A 16,845-nucleotide genomic window follows, 5' to 3' on the forward strand; every position below is an offset into this window, starting at 1 on the left:
GGATAGAGTTAGCAGCTTATCTAATACTATGTTGAGTTCCTGTTGCTTGTATATTTCCTCGCACATTATTGTGTAATTTTGAGTAACTGATACCACTTATGATTATAAGTATATTTCATTTCTGTTACATGATATCCTAGCTGAAAGTTTATTTATTATGGATTTATTACCTTTCATGCCTATCACTTGAATCTAAACAAAACTACAAAAATTTGAATATATTTATGTATATGTGGATATATTCATATGCGAATTATTGAATAAAAACTTTTCACTAATCAAGCTTTTCATCATAATTTTCACAGATAATAAGCAATACTGAAAATAACTTAAAATCCAACTCATTCTAAATAGAAAGGAGAAAAAATTCAAGGAATACTGTTAAATAGTCAAAAATTGGTATTAGTTTCTGAATCCAAGACTTGGAAAACTGCCAGCAAATTACGGAACTGAAAATATGAATGTGAAAAGCAGTTTTTGGAAGACGGACCCTGGTGTGGGGAGGGGCATCTAGACAGGACAGTCCCATAGCTCCATAGGTTCAGCAATATTGAGCACTGTTAGCTCTAAATATTTTCTACACATTTTTCAATAACGATTTGGGGTTAAATTCAGTGATCAGACAATAAGATACTATTTTTACTGGTCAACAAAAATTAAAAAGAATACCAATTTTATTATACACAGAAAACGTGCAATTAAGTGGAATATAATTTGACAGGAGGTACCAAAGGTTTTTAGGTACACATACTGTTTTACCCAGCAATTATACTTCTAGTAGTATATACTAAGGAAAAATTAGTATGTTTTTACAATTGTGAAGAGTTGGAAATGGTAGTGTTCAATAACAGGGTATTGTCGGTAATATGTTCTTTCCTTCAATGCAATACGTTGTGAATATGAAAATAATTTATGGACTGGACATGTTATAAAGATTATACAATCATTAAAATATATACACATTCAGGATAAAGTTTTCAGTGAGGAAAACAGGCTAGAGTTTGGTATATATAATGCTCTCCTGATCACATAAAACAAAAGTGGGTGTGTGTGCATATGTGAGTGTATGTGTCTTTGGTAGAAAAATTATAGACAATACATGCCATCATTTTAACAGTGGGTATCTCTTAGGTTCAAGATTATAGGTGTTTTTTTTTCTATCTATTCTCTTATTTTCTAATTTTTTGACAGTCAAGTTACACCACATTGACAGAGAGTAGACGTGAAGTCCTTGCTGAGGTGGTGAAATCCTGTATCAGGATGTGACTGATGAAGTGTCTGCTGATACCATACAGGCCTTACGATCTCAATCCATGACTCAGAGTTGGGGCGAAAGAATTAAATGTGTTTGGAGACACATGGAAGTTCGAGACTGTATTCAGTGTGTGGAGAAACACAGCAGAAAAAGACATCAGAATAACTGCAAAGTTTTATGAGTATTTGATCATGTGTATTCAACTAAGAAGATCCAGGGACAGCTAGGATGGCTTGCAAATTTGCATACATTATTATAAGAACATGTAGACATATTCTCCCTTTTATTGACCTGTGTTTGCCCCACCAGAATCAGCTGATTGTGTAGACATTAAGGATCTATCTGGACTGTCCTAACCATTCACGTCTCTCCTTCTAGGTGAACTGAAGAAGGCTGATTAGTTGTTATGTCTTTTTAGAAAAAGCTACAGGTTATTGAGTACTAGAACAAATTGCTTCATAAGATACAAGCCACATAGCAGCAAGTTAAATTACTCAACTAATAAACAACATAAGTTGTTAATTTTTACAACTCCCATATCTAGGCACAGGATGTTGAATGAGTGAGACTTCTCTAGAACGCGCTACCTGACATTTTCATCAGTCAACAGGTGTATTCCTGTGTTCTTTTTTTTTTTTTGCGTCCCAGCAGCCGTGGCTCACGGGCCCAGCCGCTCCGTGGCATGTGGGATCTTCCCAGACCGGGGCATGAACCCGTGTCCCCTGCATCGGCAGGCGGACTCTCAACCACTGCGCCACCAGGGGAGCCCTCCTGGGTTCTTTTAAATTAATTTTTTGCTCTCCTTCCATTTCCTCCCTTTTCAAAATAAGTGCATTGATAAGTCCCTTCAGACAGTTTAACTTTGAGTGGAAGAGACAGACATAGAAACAAATTATTACAAGAAAATTTCATAGGTGTTCTCGTAGAGACAAGGGGAAAAAACGTTAGGAACTCTGGACAAGGTTGCCTGAGAAATTTAGATATCATGTAAAGGAGAGAATAGCAGGCTCTGGGAGGAGCTGGAAGGCACAAGATCGTAGGGTGTGTAGCAGGAACTGAGTCTGACATTTGGCCCAAGATGAAAAAAGCTGGAGATGTTTTAAATAAACCAAACCCTCTTCATACCAGTAAATTAGATTTCCCTTTTAAATACTTTGGTGACTTTTGTTAAATCACATAATTTTGCCAGGAAATAAAACCTTGTTGTAGGAAGGAGAGAGGATAAGAATACATTAGGCCTTCTGCTCCTGAATCACACTACCCCATGCATTTTCTTCTGGATTTCCTGGATAAGGAAACAGACACATAGTAGCTGAGGGGGCCTTAAGTAAAAATGTCCCCCAAACCTAAGCTGACAGTCCAAAACAGAGACACATTTAAGAATAAAAAAGAGCGCCATTAATAATAATGCAAACATTACAGGCACACACCAGCTATAATCAACCTACTGAAATCGAACATCCTGCCAAACAGAGATTCATTTTGAATGATCGTCCTGTTTAAAATACAAAATACCTAGGATAAAGCTTGCTTCATTCATTCACCCTTTGGTGCAAATTAAATTAATCAGATTCACACCTCAAACAATCAATAAGAATCTATGATTAATAACTAGAATTGGGACATATAGGATGGCGTAGAGTAAGGTTTAAAAAGTGTATCATTTGGAGGCAACAAAGTTTGTAAGCACAGACAAATCTAGATTTTAAACCTCATCTCTTTGCCCTGTGATCATCAGCACTTTACTCTGAGCTTCATGTTAATCTGTAAAGTGGGATAATGTCTACTCCCAAAGCTGTCATGAAAATCAGATAAAGTAATTTATATAAAGAGCCTGTACAGAATTGAAACTCAATTAACATTAATCCTTTGGGAAAAGATCTATATTGGGTGGAGGACTATGGTCCATGAACTACAACCAGAAGAATTAAAACCCAGAGTGCACAACCATGTATATAAAAGACCTAAATAAATGTGTAGCTAAACATTAACTGATTAACACGATTAAAGAAAATGGATGGTGTACATGGAAATTTTTAGCAAAACCGGAAGAAAATTTAACTAATTTAGCTAAGAGAAGTAAATGGGAACGTGTTTAAAAATTAGTCACACGACATATAATGTTGCATGTTGCATTTACTGAAATTTTTTTTTTTTTTTTTTTGCGGTACGCAGGCCTCTCACTGTTGTGGCCTCTCCCGTTGCGAGGCACAGGCTCCGGATGCGCAGGCTCAGCGGGCATGGCTCACGGGCCTAGCCGCTCCGCGGCATGTGGGATCTTCCCGGACCGGGGCACGAACCTGTGTCCCCTGCCTCAGCAGGCGGACCCTCAACCACTGCACCACCAGGGAAGCCCGCATTTACTGAATTAATGCAGTCTTAATTAGTATATTCAAAGCCCTTAGGGCTGTGATTTCAATAGGTGATCTTTTCTAACACAAATAGTTTTTTTTTTTTTTACATATAAATACCTTATTTAGTTTTTCCTAGATTTTGTTCTTTACTTGATCTTTGAGAAATTGATTATGAAACCACCACCAATTTTGTACTTTAATTTTTGTCATCACATCCATCATCTTGAGTAATTAATACAGATTTCACTGAATAGAATTAAGAAGGGTGTTTGGAACACAGAGGTCAGTATGAGAAGAGACAGTCATTTTAAGTTGTCTTGAACCCATGCAGTTATTACATGTTTCTCAAAACCGATATTTCAAACAACATGCAAGAATTAATGTCCTATCAAAACAGTGAACGACAATAGAAACACTCCTAATGATTCTCAGGAAAGAAGGAAAAAAGGAGACAACAAAACCAGTAATGGTGAGATTCCACCTGCTGTAACAATGTCTTCTGACTGGTTGTCCTGGAGGAAAAAGCAGCATGGCTCCGACAGCCCTGCCCACCAGTGCAGTGCAGTTTGAGGTTATTTTAGAAACTGAGCGGGACTAAGGTCCAAAATACACCCCAGTCCTCTCTCACTCCTTCTCCCCAATTCTTATCCACCAAGCACCAGCTAAGGCTATTCTACCCTTTTTAGAAGTAAAAAGTAGTGCGAGACACTCCACAAAACAGTGGAAATCACAAAAAGGAGTGCTTGTACACACACAGATCCACTTAACTGAGCAAAGGGCGTGGGACTGCCTCAACAACAATTTAACTGTCTACAGAAAGAGTACTTTGATTTTCTTAATTAGATATTTCATACAAATTAAAGAAGCAAGAGGAAGATATGAAATGTTCTGTCATGGTGATAGAAGCCTGGTGCTCGGTTTTCTTGTAACGCATCTGTGACAAGTGGTAATCTGACCTTCCTAATCGTTCAGTTAATAGGACAAATTTCCTCACTATGGTGATTAATGCCTTACTACTGCCTGATTCCATTGCTTCTTGGTAGTTCTATAATTTTGCTAAATGTAGACAGCACAGTAAAGAGAGAGAAAACGTTCATTTGACAATAATAATTATTATTATTTGTATTGTTTTTAATAAGCTAACTTTATTATTGTAGATTTAATATTCATTATTGAGTGACTCTAAGATCAAGCTTCACTACCAATTAAGAATTCTCAAGGGAAACAGAGAGGGATGAGATGTTCTACAAGATATAAAATGTCAATACTGCGTAACTTGCATAGTCGGTGGGGTAACTGTGTCAAACATAGCAATGAATTCAAGTCACAAGAGAACTTTGTGTCTGGCTATTACACAGAGATTATTGGAGACACTAGTGAGAGACATTTTGATTTGGTGGCAAGTGAATACGGGTAACGGCTTAATAGTTCCTAGTTACCAACTCTTCTCTTTATTAAATATTTTTCTAGTTATCTACATAGTTATAGGCTATGAAGATTATTTAATACCTTAGTTTATTAAGCAAAGAAATAGGTCCGTTAATAAAATTAAGGTGAAAATTGTTTCTAACAACAGGCCAATATCATTGATGAACACTGATGCAAAAATCCTCAACAAAATACTAGCAAACAGAATCCAACAGCACATTAAAAGGATCATACACCATGATCAAGTGGGGTTTACCCCAGGAATGCAAGGATTCTTCAATATACGTAAATCAATCAATGTGATACACCATATTAACAAAGAGGGATAAAAACCATATGATAATCTCAATAGATGCAGAAAAAGCTTTCAACAAAATTCAACACCCATTTATGATAAAAACTCTCCAGAAAATAGGCATAGAGGGAACATACCTCAACATAATAAAGGCCATATATGACAAACCCACAGCCAACATCATTCTCAATGGTGAAAAACTGAAACCATTTCCTCTAAGATCAGGAACAAGGCAAGGTGTCCCACTCTCACCACTATTATTCAACATAGTTTTGGAAATTTTAGCCACAGCAAACAGAGAAGAAAAAGAAATAAAAGGAATCCAAATTGGAAAAGAAGTAAAACTGTCACTGTTTGCAGATGACATGATACTATACATAGAGAGTCCTCAAGATGCTACCAGAAAACAACTAGAGGTAATCAATGAATGTGGTAGAGTAGCAGGATACAAAATTAATGCACAGAAATCTCTTGCATTCCTATACACTAATGATGAAAAATCTGAAAGAGAAATGAAGGAAGCACTCCCATTTACGGTTGCAACAAAAAGAAAAAAATACCTAGGAATAAACCTACCTAAGGAGACAAAAGACCTGTATGCAGAAAACTATAAGACACTGATGAAAGAAATTAAACACGATACAAATAGATGGAGAGATATACCATGTTCTTGGATTGGAAGAATTAACATTGTGAAAATGCTATACTACCAAAGGAATATACAGATTCAATGCAATCCCTATCAAACTACCAATGGCATTTTTCACAGAACTAGAACAAAAGATTGCACAATTTGTATGGAAACACAAAAGATCCCCAATAGCCAAAGCAATCTTGAGAAAGAAAAACGGAGCTGGAGGAATCAGGCTCCCTGACTTCAGACTATACTACAAAGCTACAGTAATCAAAACAGTATGGTACTGGCACAAAAACAGAAAGATACATCAATGGAACAGGATAGAAAGCCCAGAGATAAGCCCACGCACCTATGGTCACCTTATCTTTGATAAAGGAGGCAAGAATGTACAATGGAGAAAAGACAGTCTCTTCAATAAGTGGTGCTGGGAAAACTGGACAGCTATATGTAAAAGAATGAAATTAGAACACTCCCTAACACCATACACAAAAATAAACTCCAAATGGATTAAAGACCTAAATGTAAGGCCAGATGCTATAAAACTCTTAAGAGGAAAACATAGGCAGAACACTGTATGACATAAGTCACAGCAAGATCCTTTTTGAACCACCTCCTAGAGAACTGGAAATAAAAACAAAAATAAACAAATGGGACCTAATGAAACTTAAAAGCTTTTGTACAGCAAAGGAAACCATAAACAAGACAAAAAGACAACCCTCAGAATGGGAGAAAATATTGCAAATGAAGCAACTGACAAAGGATTTATCTCCAAAATATATAAGCAGCTCATGCAGCTCAATATCAAAAAAACAAACAAAATATCCAAAAATGGGCAGAAGACCTAAATAGACATTTCTCGAAAGAAGATATACAGATTGCCAGCAATCATATGAAAGGATGCTCAACATCACTAATCATTAGAGAAATGCAAATCAAAACTACAATGAGGTATCTCATCACACCAGTCAGAATGGCCATCATCAAAAAATCTACAAATAATAAATGCTGGAGAGGGTGTGGAGAAAATGGAACCCTCTTGCACTGTTGGTGGGAATGCAAATTGATACAGCCACCCTGGAGAACAGTATGGAGGTTCCTTAAAAACTAAAAATAGAACTAACATACAACCCAGCAATCCCACTCCTGGGCATGTACCCTGAGAAAACCATAATTCAAAAAGAGTCATGTACCACAATGTTCCCTGCAGCATTATTTACAATAGCCAGGACATGGAAGCAACCTAAGTGTCCATCGACAGATGAATGGGTAAAGAACATGTGGCACATATATACAATGGAATATTACTCAGCCATAGAAAGAAACGAAACTGAGTTTTTTGTAGTGAGGCAGATGGACCTAGAGTCTGTCATACACAGTGAAGTAAGTCAGAAAGAGAAAAACAAATACCGTATGCTAACACATATATATGGGATCTAAAAAAAAAAAAGTGGTTCTGAAGAACCTAGGGGCAGGACAGGAATAAAGACACAGACTTAGAGAATGGACTTGAGGACACGGTGAGGAGTAAGGGTAAGCTGGGACGAAGTGAGAGAGTGGTGTGGACATATATACACTACCAAATGTAAAACAGATAGCTCTTGGGAAGCAGCTGCCTAGCACAGGGAGATCAGCTCAGTGCTTTGTGACCACCTAGAGGGGTGGGATAGGGAGTGTGGGAGGCAGACACAAGAAGGCGGGGATATGGGGATATATGTATACGTATAGCTGATTCACTTTGTTATACAGCAGAAACTAACACACCGCTGTAAAGCAATTATACTCCAATAAAGATGCTAAAAAAAAAAAAGAAGAAAAATCAAAACATCACACTTTCCCTATAACACACTTTGCACATCTCCTGATGTTAATCTGTTTTTTGTTTCCCCAGCTCTATGGTTCCATTTCTTACCTTCTCTGTGTTCTTTGTGTGAATGCTAATTGAGCACATAGTTCATACCAGGCAGTCTTCCATACATTCTGGACACAGAAATTAATAAGACTTGGTATTTCCTTTGGATGAGCTCAAAATTAACTACAATAACATATAATGACATGTAGCACATCCCAGGGGTGCTACCCTGGAGTCGAGAACCAAGGGTTGTAGAGATACAGAGGAATGTTAATGTTCAGGAACAGGCAGTGGGGGCATCAGGAAGAACATCACAGAGATTTGTTTTGATCTGTCTTTGGAAGGATGATAATGCTTTCTTTAGGGTGAGAAGCTGAGGGAAATGCAATCCCGTCACAGAGACTTTGCAGTGTTTATCACAGGTAAAGGAAGACTTCTGAAGGGTGAACAAAGCCTTGGTGAAATAAAAGCGCATGGCTTCTTTGAGAAACTCTGAGCAGTCCAGTATTATGGGAACATAAGATTTGTAGGAGATGTGGAGTTGCAAGATATTCAACTAATTGATATTTATCAAACACTTATTATAGGCAAGAAACCATACTATAAATAATGCTATGTACTTTGTTCTATATAAAACATTCAATCAGCCTAACAAAGTAGATGTTATTCTCCAAATATGTATCAGAAAAGGAAACTGAGGCACCAAGAAGGTAAACTTGATCAAGTTCACCTAGTTACTGTCAGAGCTGGGGGTCCAGCTAGTTCCTCTGAACACATCCTACTTAAAAACCCAAGTGAATTCAACTCTGAAGGCACCAAGTATCATACTAAAGAGTCCAGAACTTTATCAGTGAGAGTTCTAAGGAGTTAAGATAGCTTTTTAAGCCAAGGCATGACCTAAGTACTTTGAGCAGAAAATATGGAAAAGTTTTTAAGGGCTTGGGCATCACCACTTAAGTGTGATTTGGCGAGTTCATCTCTCTCAGGTGCAGGGTTCTCCTCACAAAATAAGGATAAGAAGAGCATGTATCTTATGGGATTGTTGTACTCATTATTTAGTACATGAAATTCATTTACAATGACTTTTGGCTCTGATAAGTCATCCGTGGTATGCGATTTTTATTTCAGAAATAGCTCTCTGATGGTATTGTAGAGAATGAATTGTAAAGGGAGGGAAGCTTCAGTCCTCAATCCTCCAGAAGAAGGATGAAGAGGGCTTCAACAGAGCACTTGGCAATGATGGAAACGTGGGGTTGGCATTAGGAGATATTTCAGATGTAAATATTGAAAGGAATTGGTGACCAACTGGGTTTAGGGAGAACAGAGAGCAAACAACAGAAAATGACCCTGAGGTTTCTAGACTAGATGGCCAGATGAATGTTGATGTCTGAACATTTTATACTCCAACTGCTACTTCCCTGCGAATGAATTATCCTAGGACTCTCTCTACCGCCACCAGTAATTGATTTAGTGACTATCTATAGCCAAAAAATAAAAATAAAAACAACATTGGAAGCCAGTAGAAGCCAGAGAAGTCGGTTCCTCCCACTAAGTCTAGCCTATGCCTATAGCCCTAAGCTGACCCTGTTCTCAAGCCCCTTGGGTGAGAAAGTAACTGAGTAGTTATTCCACAAGCTGGCAGACAAGACAGCTTCTTTTCAGCACCAAACCTGTTTAGAGGTATGGTGCTGGTGGTGGGGAAAAGGGCTGATGAACAGAGCCCACCCACAGTTTTAGGACATTTTGTTTTCACTTGGGACAATACTGAAATAAAATTTTCAAACTGTGAGGAGGAGTGTTTCTTGAGAATTCTTATTTTATCAACAAATACAATTGATCAAATCTAAATTCTATACAATAACTAGAGTCCATGAAATGTTATGAAGTTTAGTTATGTAAAATGTAGTTTATGTTACTGTTGTTACTATATACTACTGGACGGAGCATGAAAATGCATAAACTGAAAGTTTAAATGAACACCGAAACACATTCTAGGCAAGATCCTCCCTGGAAAACTTTCTTGTTGCTTGAATTACACGCACACAAAATATATTTCTAGTTTTCTCTAAAGACTACCATCTTTGTCTCTACGTATACAATTCAGGAATTAAGAGGGCTGAATATTTGCATGCCCTATAACATATAAAGCTATTATAAAATTTATTTTGGAGCTATTAAAATTTTAACTAAACTACACTGCCTCTTTAATAAGTTTGTATTATGTATAGTGACAAAAGGTGAGAGGAAATAACACATAGACAAGTTTATTTTAGATTTGGGGAACAAAGGAAGAGTGGTAATTAACCCTAAATTCTGGTCTCCATTTATATAAAAGCTTCTTCAATTCATAGTCTATATAGTGTTTTTCTTTAAAAATAATTTCAAGAAAACATCTTGGGGTTTAGAAGATGGAAATGCACATTAGTCACTCTATGATTCAAACATCCTGAAAGCAGAGATAAGGTTGGATACTCCTTTGCATCTCCTCCTACTGTTTCTCTAGTGCCTAAGACCTTACCTGAGAGAGAGGTGGCACTCGGTATGCATCTTCACCTATACTCCTAACAACACAGCATTTTCTATAAGGCCTTTTCTCATAATTCTTAGAGATGGTAGACTCAATCTTACCAAACCAAAACCTCTTTTGAGTTGAGTTGAATCAAACAATACCTCTGGAACTTTGTACTGGTCTCAGCATGACTGGTGCCCTGTCTGGATCTGGTCTCTGACTGGATCAGAAAAGGACTTCCCTCAGTCCCTTCTCATCCTTTAGTTCTTTAAAAGCAACACAAAGATAGGGACATTTCTGATTTGCTAAAAAAAAAAAAAAAAAAAAGTTGCCATTGCACTATGTCTGAAAGCATAGTGGCAAAAATACAGAAACACTCTGACCTCTAAAAATAATGCATTTTAAGTCCTGTTTTCCTACTGAGTTAAGACCTTTATTTCTCTTGGAGAAATTTACTTTGATTTTTCCAAATGTTTAGAGTGGCTTGATAATTTAAGGTAAAAATCACATATCTAGATGTGATGGAAGCAGTTTAGCCCTTCAACTAGCTAGCTCTGTTGCACGGCACACCCCAAACCAGATGAGCAATAAATTAAAGGATGACCAACTAAATGGTTCTTCTGTTACCTTACTATTAACATCATCTCCAAACTATGGGCTAGTTAATAGCTGAAGTGTTTGCTATTTCTCAATCACTATTGCTTAAAAAAGGTGTTTTTAAAGTACATGTATTATGCTATTAAAATACATGCCCATCCTTATATAAGCTTCAGCATAATTATAGTTTTGTATAATTAGAGTTTTATGTCAAAAGATTTACAGCTTTATCACCTCAAGCAATATTTCACAGCTGCCAAGAATGATTTATGCAATAGTGACTTAAGCTGTAAAATAGAATCCTCAAAGGAAGGGCTGTCAAATATTCCTACTGCAAATAACTAGGTTTTAAAAAATTGATTTTCTGGTAAACAGCAAGCCCAACCGGACCTGGTAAAATCACATAAAGGAATACTGTAGGAAGCATCACTTCACAGTGGTGATCATGCAGCTCACCATACACCACGTCAATGTGAACTCCTTGCATAGATCAAAAGTTTAAACTGCTTATAAAGCCTCTGGGTCACTTTGGAAAACAAGCTTTCAGAAATAATGCCATGGGCATGTTTTTGTTACTCCAGTGGGAGCGAATGGAAAAAGTGGAAACAGTATATCTCAACTTTTTGTTAATTTGCTCATTGTGCTTATTGCATCACGATTCATATTACAATGAAATGCTAAATAAAGCATAAATAAAGGAAGCATTTACTGCATATACTTACGAAACCAAGAACCTCTCAAAAGTAAATGACCTCAATTATAAAGGATTAAGGAAACTTTGGGAAACAAACCAATGAAAATGTTGGCGATCTTGTCCTTTCCTGCTTTTATAAATGTAGAGTGGCTGGCAGGGAAGACTTTCAAAGCATTTGAACTTCACAAGCTCTGACTGATTTTGCAGTTGCCATGTGAATAAAACTAATACACTCAGAAGATTCTATTCAAGGTATCTGAACTAGTAGCAAAAACACAAGTTTATTACATTCAGAGCAAATAAGTCTAACTGTGTCTTCTCAATCTACAAAGGTCATTCAAATTAATATTTTTCTTTGGAAAAAAGAAAAAGCTGGCCCATCACCTCATTTTCCCCATTATCAATAAAAGCAAAATAGGCAGCATTTGTCATTGACTCTGAGGATACTCAAGCCCTTGTAGATTGAGTCACAACTGAAAATGAAGGCAACAGAATCAAAATTATCACCAAAGGTTGATATTTATATACCTAAACAAGCTTCCAAATAAAGATTCCTTGTCTAAAACAAGGAGGTTTTAATTCATATAACCAAGCAAATCACTGATGGTATGATTTGCATTAGTCAATGTACCAGCACTTTTACTGTAGACATTTTTATATCCATGTTTGTGACTCCACATTAAATTGGTTTTTAAAGGTGTTTTGAGATCATTTTACACAGTCACATTGTACAAGTTAAACTAGGCTTCCAAACATCACCATTTTACTTGCAGTTTAATAAATAACACTCTTTTCTATCTGAAAATATGGTCTGAAAAATATAGTTAGTATCTAAGTGATCCATACAGTCCAGATTCATTTTATACTTAAATTCTACAAGTTGAAAAAATTCTTAAATGTACCAGAAAACATTAGGACCAACACACCCTACAGTAACCACAATACAGACTATGGGACATCGTGATAGACACTCATATGGGAAAAAATGTCAGACATTCAACTGTTGGCATCAGATACATACACAAAAAAGATGAACTGCATTTGAGTAGTGAGAGCCTCTGTCCAAGAAATGCTTTCAAGACAACAGAGCAATTAAGCTATTTCTAGTATGCCAACCCTACTGATTGAAAAGTAGGGGGAAAATGAGAACTTTAAACCCTATCTCTATTTTGACTGGTAATGATATAACTGATTTCATTCCAGATTAATCCAAAGTTATACAAACCTGTTCCAGTCACACTTTGTTATTCCTACCCACTTAAGATGATGTTAAGGAAAATCCAGTAATTAAGAGTTGTACATTTTCTATCATGAAATATTTAATTATAAGAAAATAAGAGGAAGAGCTAAAGCTTTTCCCTGTTAGAATGTATTTTACCAAATGATGAGTCATTATATGATATAAGCTATAACATATCACTCATTTACTCATTTATAAATCTTAAGAGTTACCTGAAAATCTGACCAGATACCCCTCTGCCTCACTGATTTCTATCAATGGAATTTAAAAAATGATAAGCAATATTAACAAACTATAACATGCATTTTTAATTGATTTATCTTTAAGTTCTAAATTGTCAGATATCATTAAGCGTTCACCTTTGAGAATGTATATACTTTAAAATGGGTATATCTGAATATTCGTACATGTGAGTTAATATACATACATTATGTATATAATGAATGCATGCCCATTTCTTTGAGAACTATTACAGGTCTAACATGCTTACGCTCCCATAGCAAGACTAAAAGGAGGAGGAGTGCCCTTGAAGTTGAGGTATGACCTTAAGTTTCAGATGCCAGTTTTGCTGCAGCTATAAAAATGAATACTAATAATTCTACATATCATAGTTCCTTTTCTCCATTTCTTACTTTAGGAAAAATCTTGAATACATGAACAGGCTTTATTATTTGAATAGACATAGGTTTACTAGACCAATTTTATAAGTTCCTATATATCATCCTTAATCTTATATAAAAAGGATCAAAAGAAACAAGAGGCATTGCCTACCAAATAAAGCCGAAGAGCCAAGAGACATCTATAACAGTAACAGTCTTAGTTCCAGATATACATTTTTCTACAAGACTGTGAAATCTTTTCAAGTTCAAGCAAATAAAACCTTATTTCTCTCCTACTAAATGCGTATCAACGCAACCAGGAAATTATTGGCTTTTAAGTTATTCCTTAGGGAAGACAGTGAGATTGATTTGTGGCATTTTGTCCTCAGTGACATTAAGTTACTGGACTATTGAAGAGTACAGAGTACCCTTATTCAAAAGAGAAATTGTCCCTACTAGTCCACTAACGAGAGTCTCCACATTTCTTGAATCCTGCAACACTATAAGCAAATCATATATTTCCAATTGAATATTAGGGGCTTCTCTCACTATGAACTTTCAGTAATCAATTGTCAAAATTTCATTTTAATGGAATAAAACATAAGGAATCCTAAATGGATAAACTTTACCATTTTTGTGATAGTAGGTGACCTCCACTTTCCTCTCCTCTGACCCCAGCAACGCCTGGGCAATTTGGGCAATATCATGCCTCTTGGTCTCGGGCCCATGGAGGAAGTCGCAGGTGCATGGCTTTTGCATGACATCTGGCCTGGAGAAACCAGTCATCTCGCAGAACCCATCGTTGCAGTAGATGATGGCACAGTTCTGCACTCTGGCATTTGCAATGATAAATTTTTTATCTGTAATAAAAAGATAGTAAGGCATCTTTTAAAAAGCTTCCTCAAGATTCTCATAAACACTGGAACAATTTGTTGCATAATAGGAGATCTGAAATGCAGGTGCTTCCCAAATTGCTAACTGCCCAGATTTTAAAAGGAAAAAAGAACTCTAAATAAGAAATTAATGGTCCTAAGTAGTTTTAACAAAAAGTATTAGGAAGCTTTTCTTCAAATTTTGAGAATATCATTTCCCAAATAGTCTAGTTCTCAAGCCCTGTAACTCTCAAGGGTCCTAATGCACACTCAGATAAGCAGCTGGCCCATTGATAGTTCCAGAATGCCATTTAATTGTAAGGTATTTTCGATGCCAAAACAGTGAAGCATCCTGTAGCTGTCAGGTTCCTCATTTCAACCTTGGCCCTTAGAGTACAACTTTCTTAAAGTAGTTATTATTCCTGGATTTGGCTTTTCTCTATCTCTCTAAGGCATACTACACACATCATATTAAAAAAAAAAAAACCTGAAACTATTAGCAATGAAATTATTTCACGTTAATTAGTAGTTTAATAACGCAAAGGTTCACCTTTTCATAATATATATTATCCAGAAGACAAAAATATTTACACACACACACACAGTAAATATCATGTTATCACCTTTTCACATTTACTTTGGGGGACCCTGCATTTTTGTATGGTAGTAGGGATTTTAGTACAAAGGGCTTATTAATTCTGATCACAAATTATATTTACTATTCCCAAATAAAATATGAAACAGGATACACAAGTTTATTTTGAACACAAAGTACTATATCCTCCCATCACTAAATGCAGTGCCAAAATAACTGCATAATGCACAAAATAAATGTGTGTTAATGTAGTTTTAAGGAAATGTCAAATATAAATGAACAAGTATAGGATCTAAAATTAATGTATTTATATAACAATTATTTACTCTTCATAATTAGTGCATATGAGAATATTACATTTCTCTGCATTCAGTCTTTGTGCGATTTACTTATTACACTTCAATTTTTAAATTTCTAGTGGAAATTTAAGGGGATAATGAAGGGACAAAAATATTCTTTAAATAATGAACTGTTTGCCTTGGGAATCAACACGGATAAGATATTACTTTTCCCAAATTATCCAGCTTGGGATTTGCATTGATTCAATGCAAAGTTTAGCTTCTATAAACTAGCAAAAGCAAGCATCCCTGTCATACCACAGCCTTGCAGTTTAACCAAGGTAATAAAATACAGTTTGCATAGCCATTTACATCGCTGCTACCATTAACATTCTCTTGTTCCAATAATATGCTCTGCCCTGCTCCCGACTTTCTGGAAGTGTACAATAAAACGGCCACAAAATATAAACCCATGTTACACTAGTTCGTTCCCTGTAAGATAGTAGAAGAGTAGGGCATTAAGTAGCAAGGCAGATAATGGAGCAGTGGGAGAGGAGGATCAAATTGCCTCCTATAATGGAGACCATAATCTAAAATTTAAATCAAAATTAATATCACAGGCAGAACACTCGAGCTGCCATTCGAACCTCCTGACTCGGTTTCACAGCCTCTGAACTTGACAGAGCCCCGGAGTTGCCGTCTCCTCAGCTTGGAAGCGGCGGACGCCAAGTGCACTATCAAAGCAGAAAGCGAGGGAGAGAGAAGAGAACAAATGAACTTACTTTGCCCTTCAAATTTCCGTATGATTGTCCCCAAAAATGTGTTTTGTGGTGCCACATGCCCCCTGCGAACAGGCATGTTGACCCCGGTCTTCCGAGGAGCGCTCCCCGCGAGCTCCGGAGTTCTCCCGGGATCTCTCCTCGGCTAGAGCCCAGGCCAGCGCGCGAGCCGCTCTTTGTGGCAGAGCATCCTCTTTTGAAACCAGAAATCTCTTCCCATTAGCACCACTTCTAGACACCCGCTTTCCCCACCGGAGTCCAATCCATTCCCCTCACCTTCCGGAGGGGGCCTCGCACCGGACTGCCGCGGCGGAGAGGCTTTGGGGGTGGGGAGCGGGAAGGAGGCGGGGTGAGGGGAGCTGGCGGGGGACGGAAGGAGGGAGGGAGCGGTGGGGGGCGGGGGGCGGGGGGAGGGGGCGGGGAGTCACAAGGGCAATCGATCTGTTTCTCTTCTCCCAAACAGCGTCGATTTCCCAGCGCAAATGGGCTTAACCTGGCGGTGGCCCAGAGCTGTGAGGATGGCTAAGGAGGGGGGGGGGGGGGGGGGGGCGGCGGCGGGACGGAAGACTTGGGCGGCTTTTGCAGGAAAGGGAGAAAGAATAGGAGGCTGGGGGGTGGGGGGTAGTTGACGTTTCTATCCCCGCCCTCTCCCCCTACACACACACACACACACACACACACACACACACACGCACGCACGCACGCGCGCGCTGCCTTTATCCCGGGAGCTTGGGCGCCGCCACAGCTCGGATTACTCAAGCGTGCTTTAGCGGAAGCCAGCCAAGAAATCTCCAAAACTCAGTGACAAACAGCTACTCTGGGAAGGTGATATCCATGGCCACCAGCTCCAGGGCCCCATTCCTG

At 37.7% G+C, this 16,845-nt stretch overlaps 1 protein-coding gene across 2 annotated transcripts in view; it reads right to left on the reverse strand.

The window, feature by feature from the left end:
• The window catches only part of KCNH7 (potassium voltage-gated channel subfamily H member 7), a gene marked incomplete at both ends in the record, with an annotated part of 453,180 nt that extends 437,120 nt beyond the window's left edge, over nucleotides 1-16,060 (reverse strand). For both annotated transcript variants that reach the window (XM_082841792.1, XM_082841793.1), the window contains 2 exons: nucleotides 14,087-14,317; nucleotides 15,985-16,060. In XM_082841792.1, coding sequence (XP_082697918.1) covers nucleotides 14,087-14,317; nucleotides 15,985-16,060 — 307 coding nt within the window. The remainder of the gene's footprint in view (nucleotides 1-14,086; nucleotides 14,318-15,984) is intronic.
• Nucleotides 16,061-16,845: the final 785 nt, after the last annotated feature.

Source organism: Leucopleurus acutus (assembly GCF_964270905.1).
Source record: "Leucopleurus acutus genome assembly, chromosome: 6".
Lineage (NCBI taxonomy): Eukaryota > Metazoa > Chordata > Mammalia > Artiodactyla > Delphinidae > Leucopleurus > Leucopleurus acutus.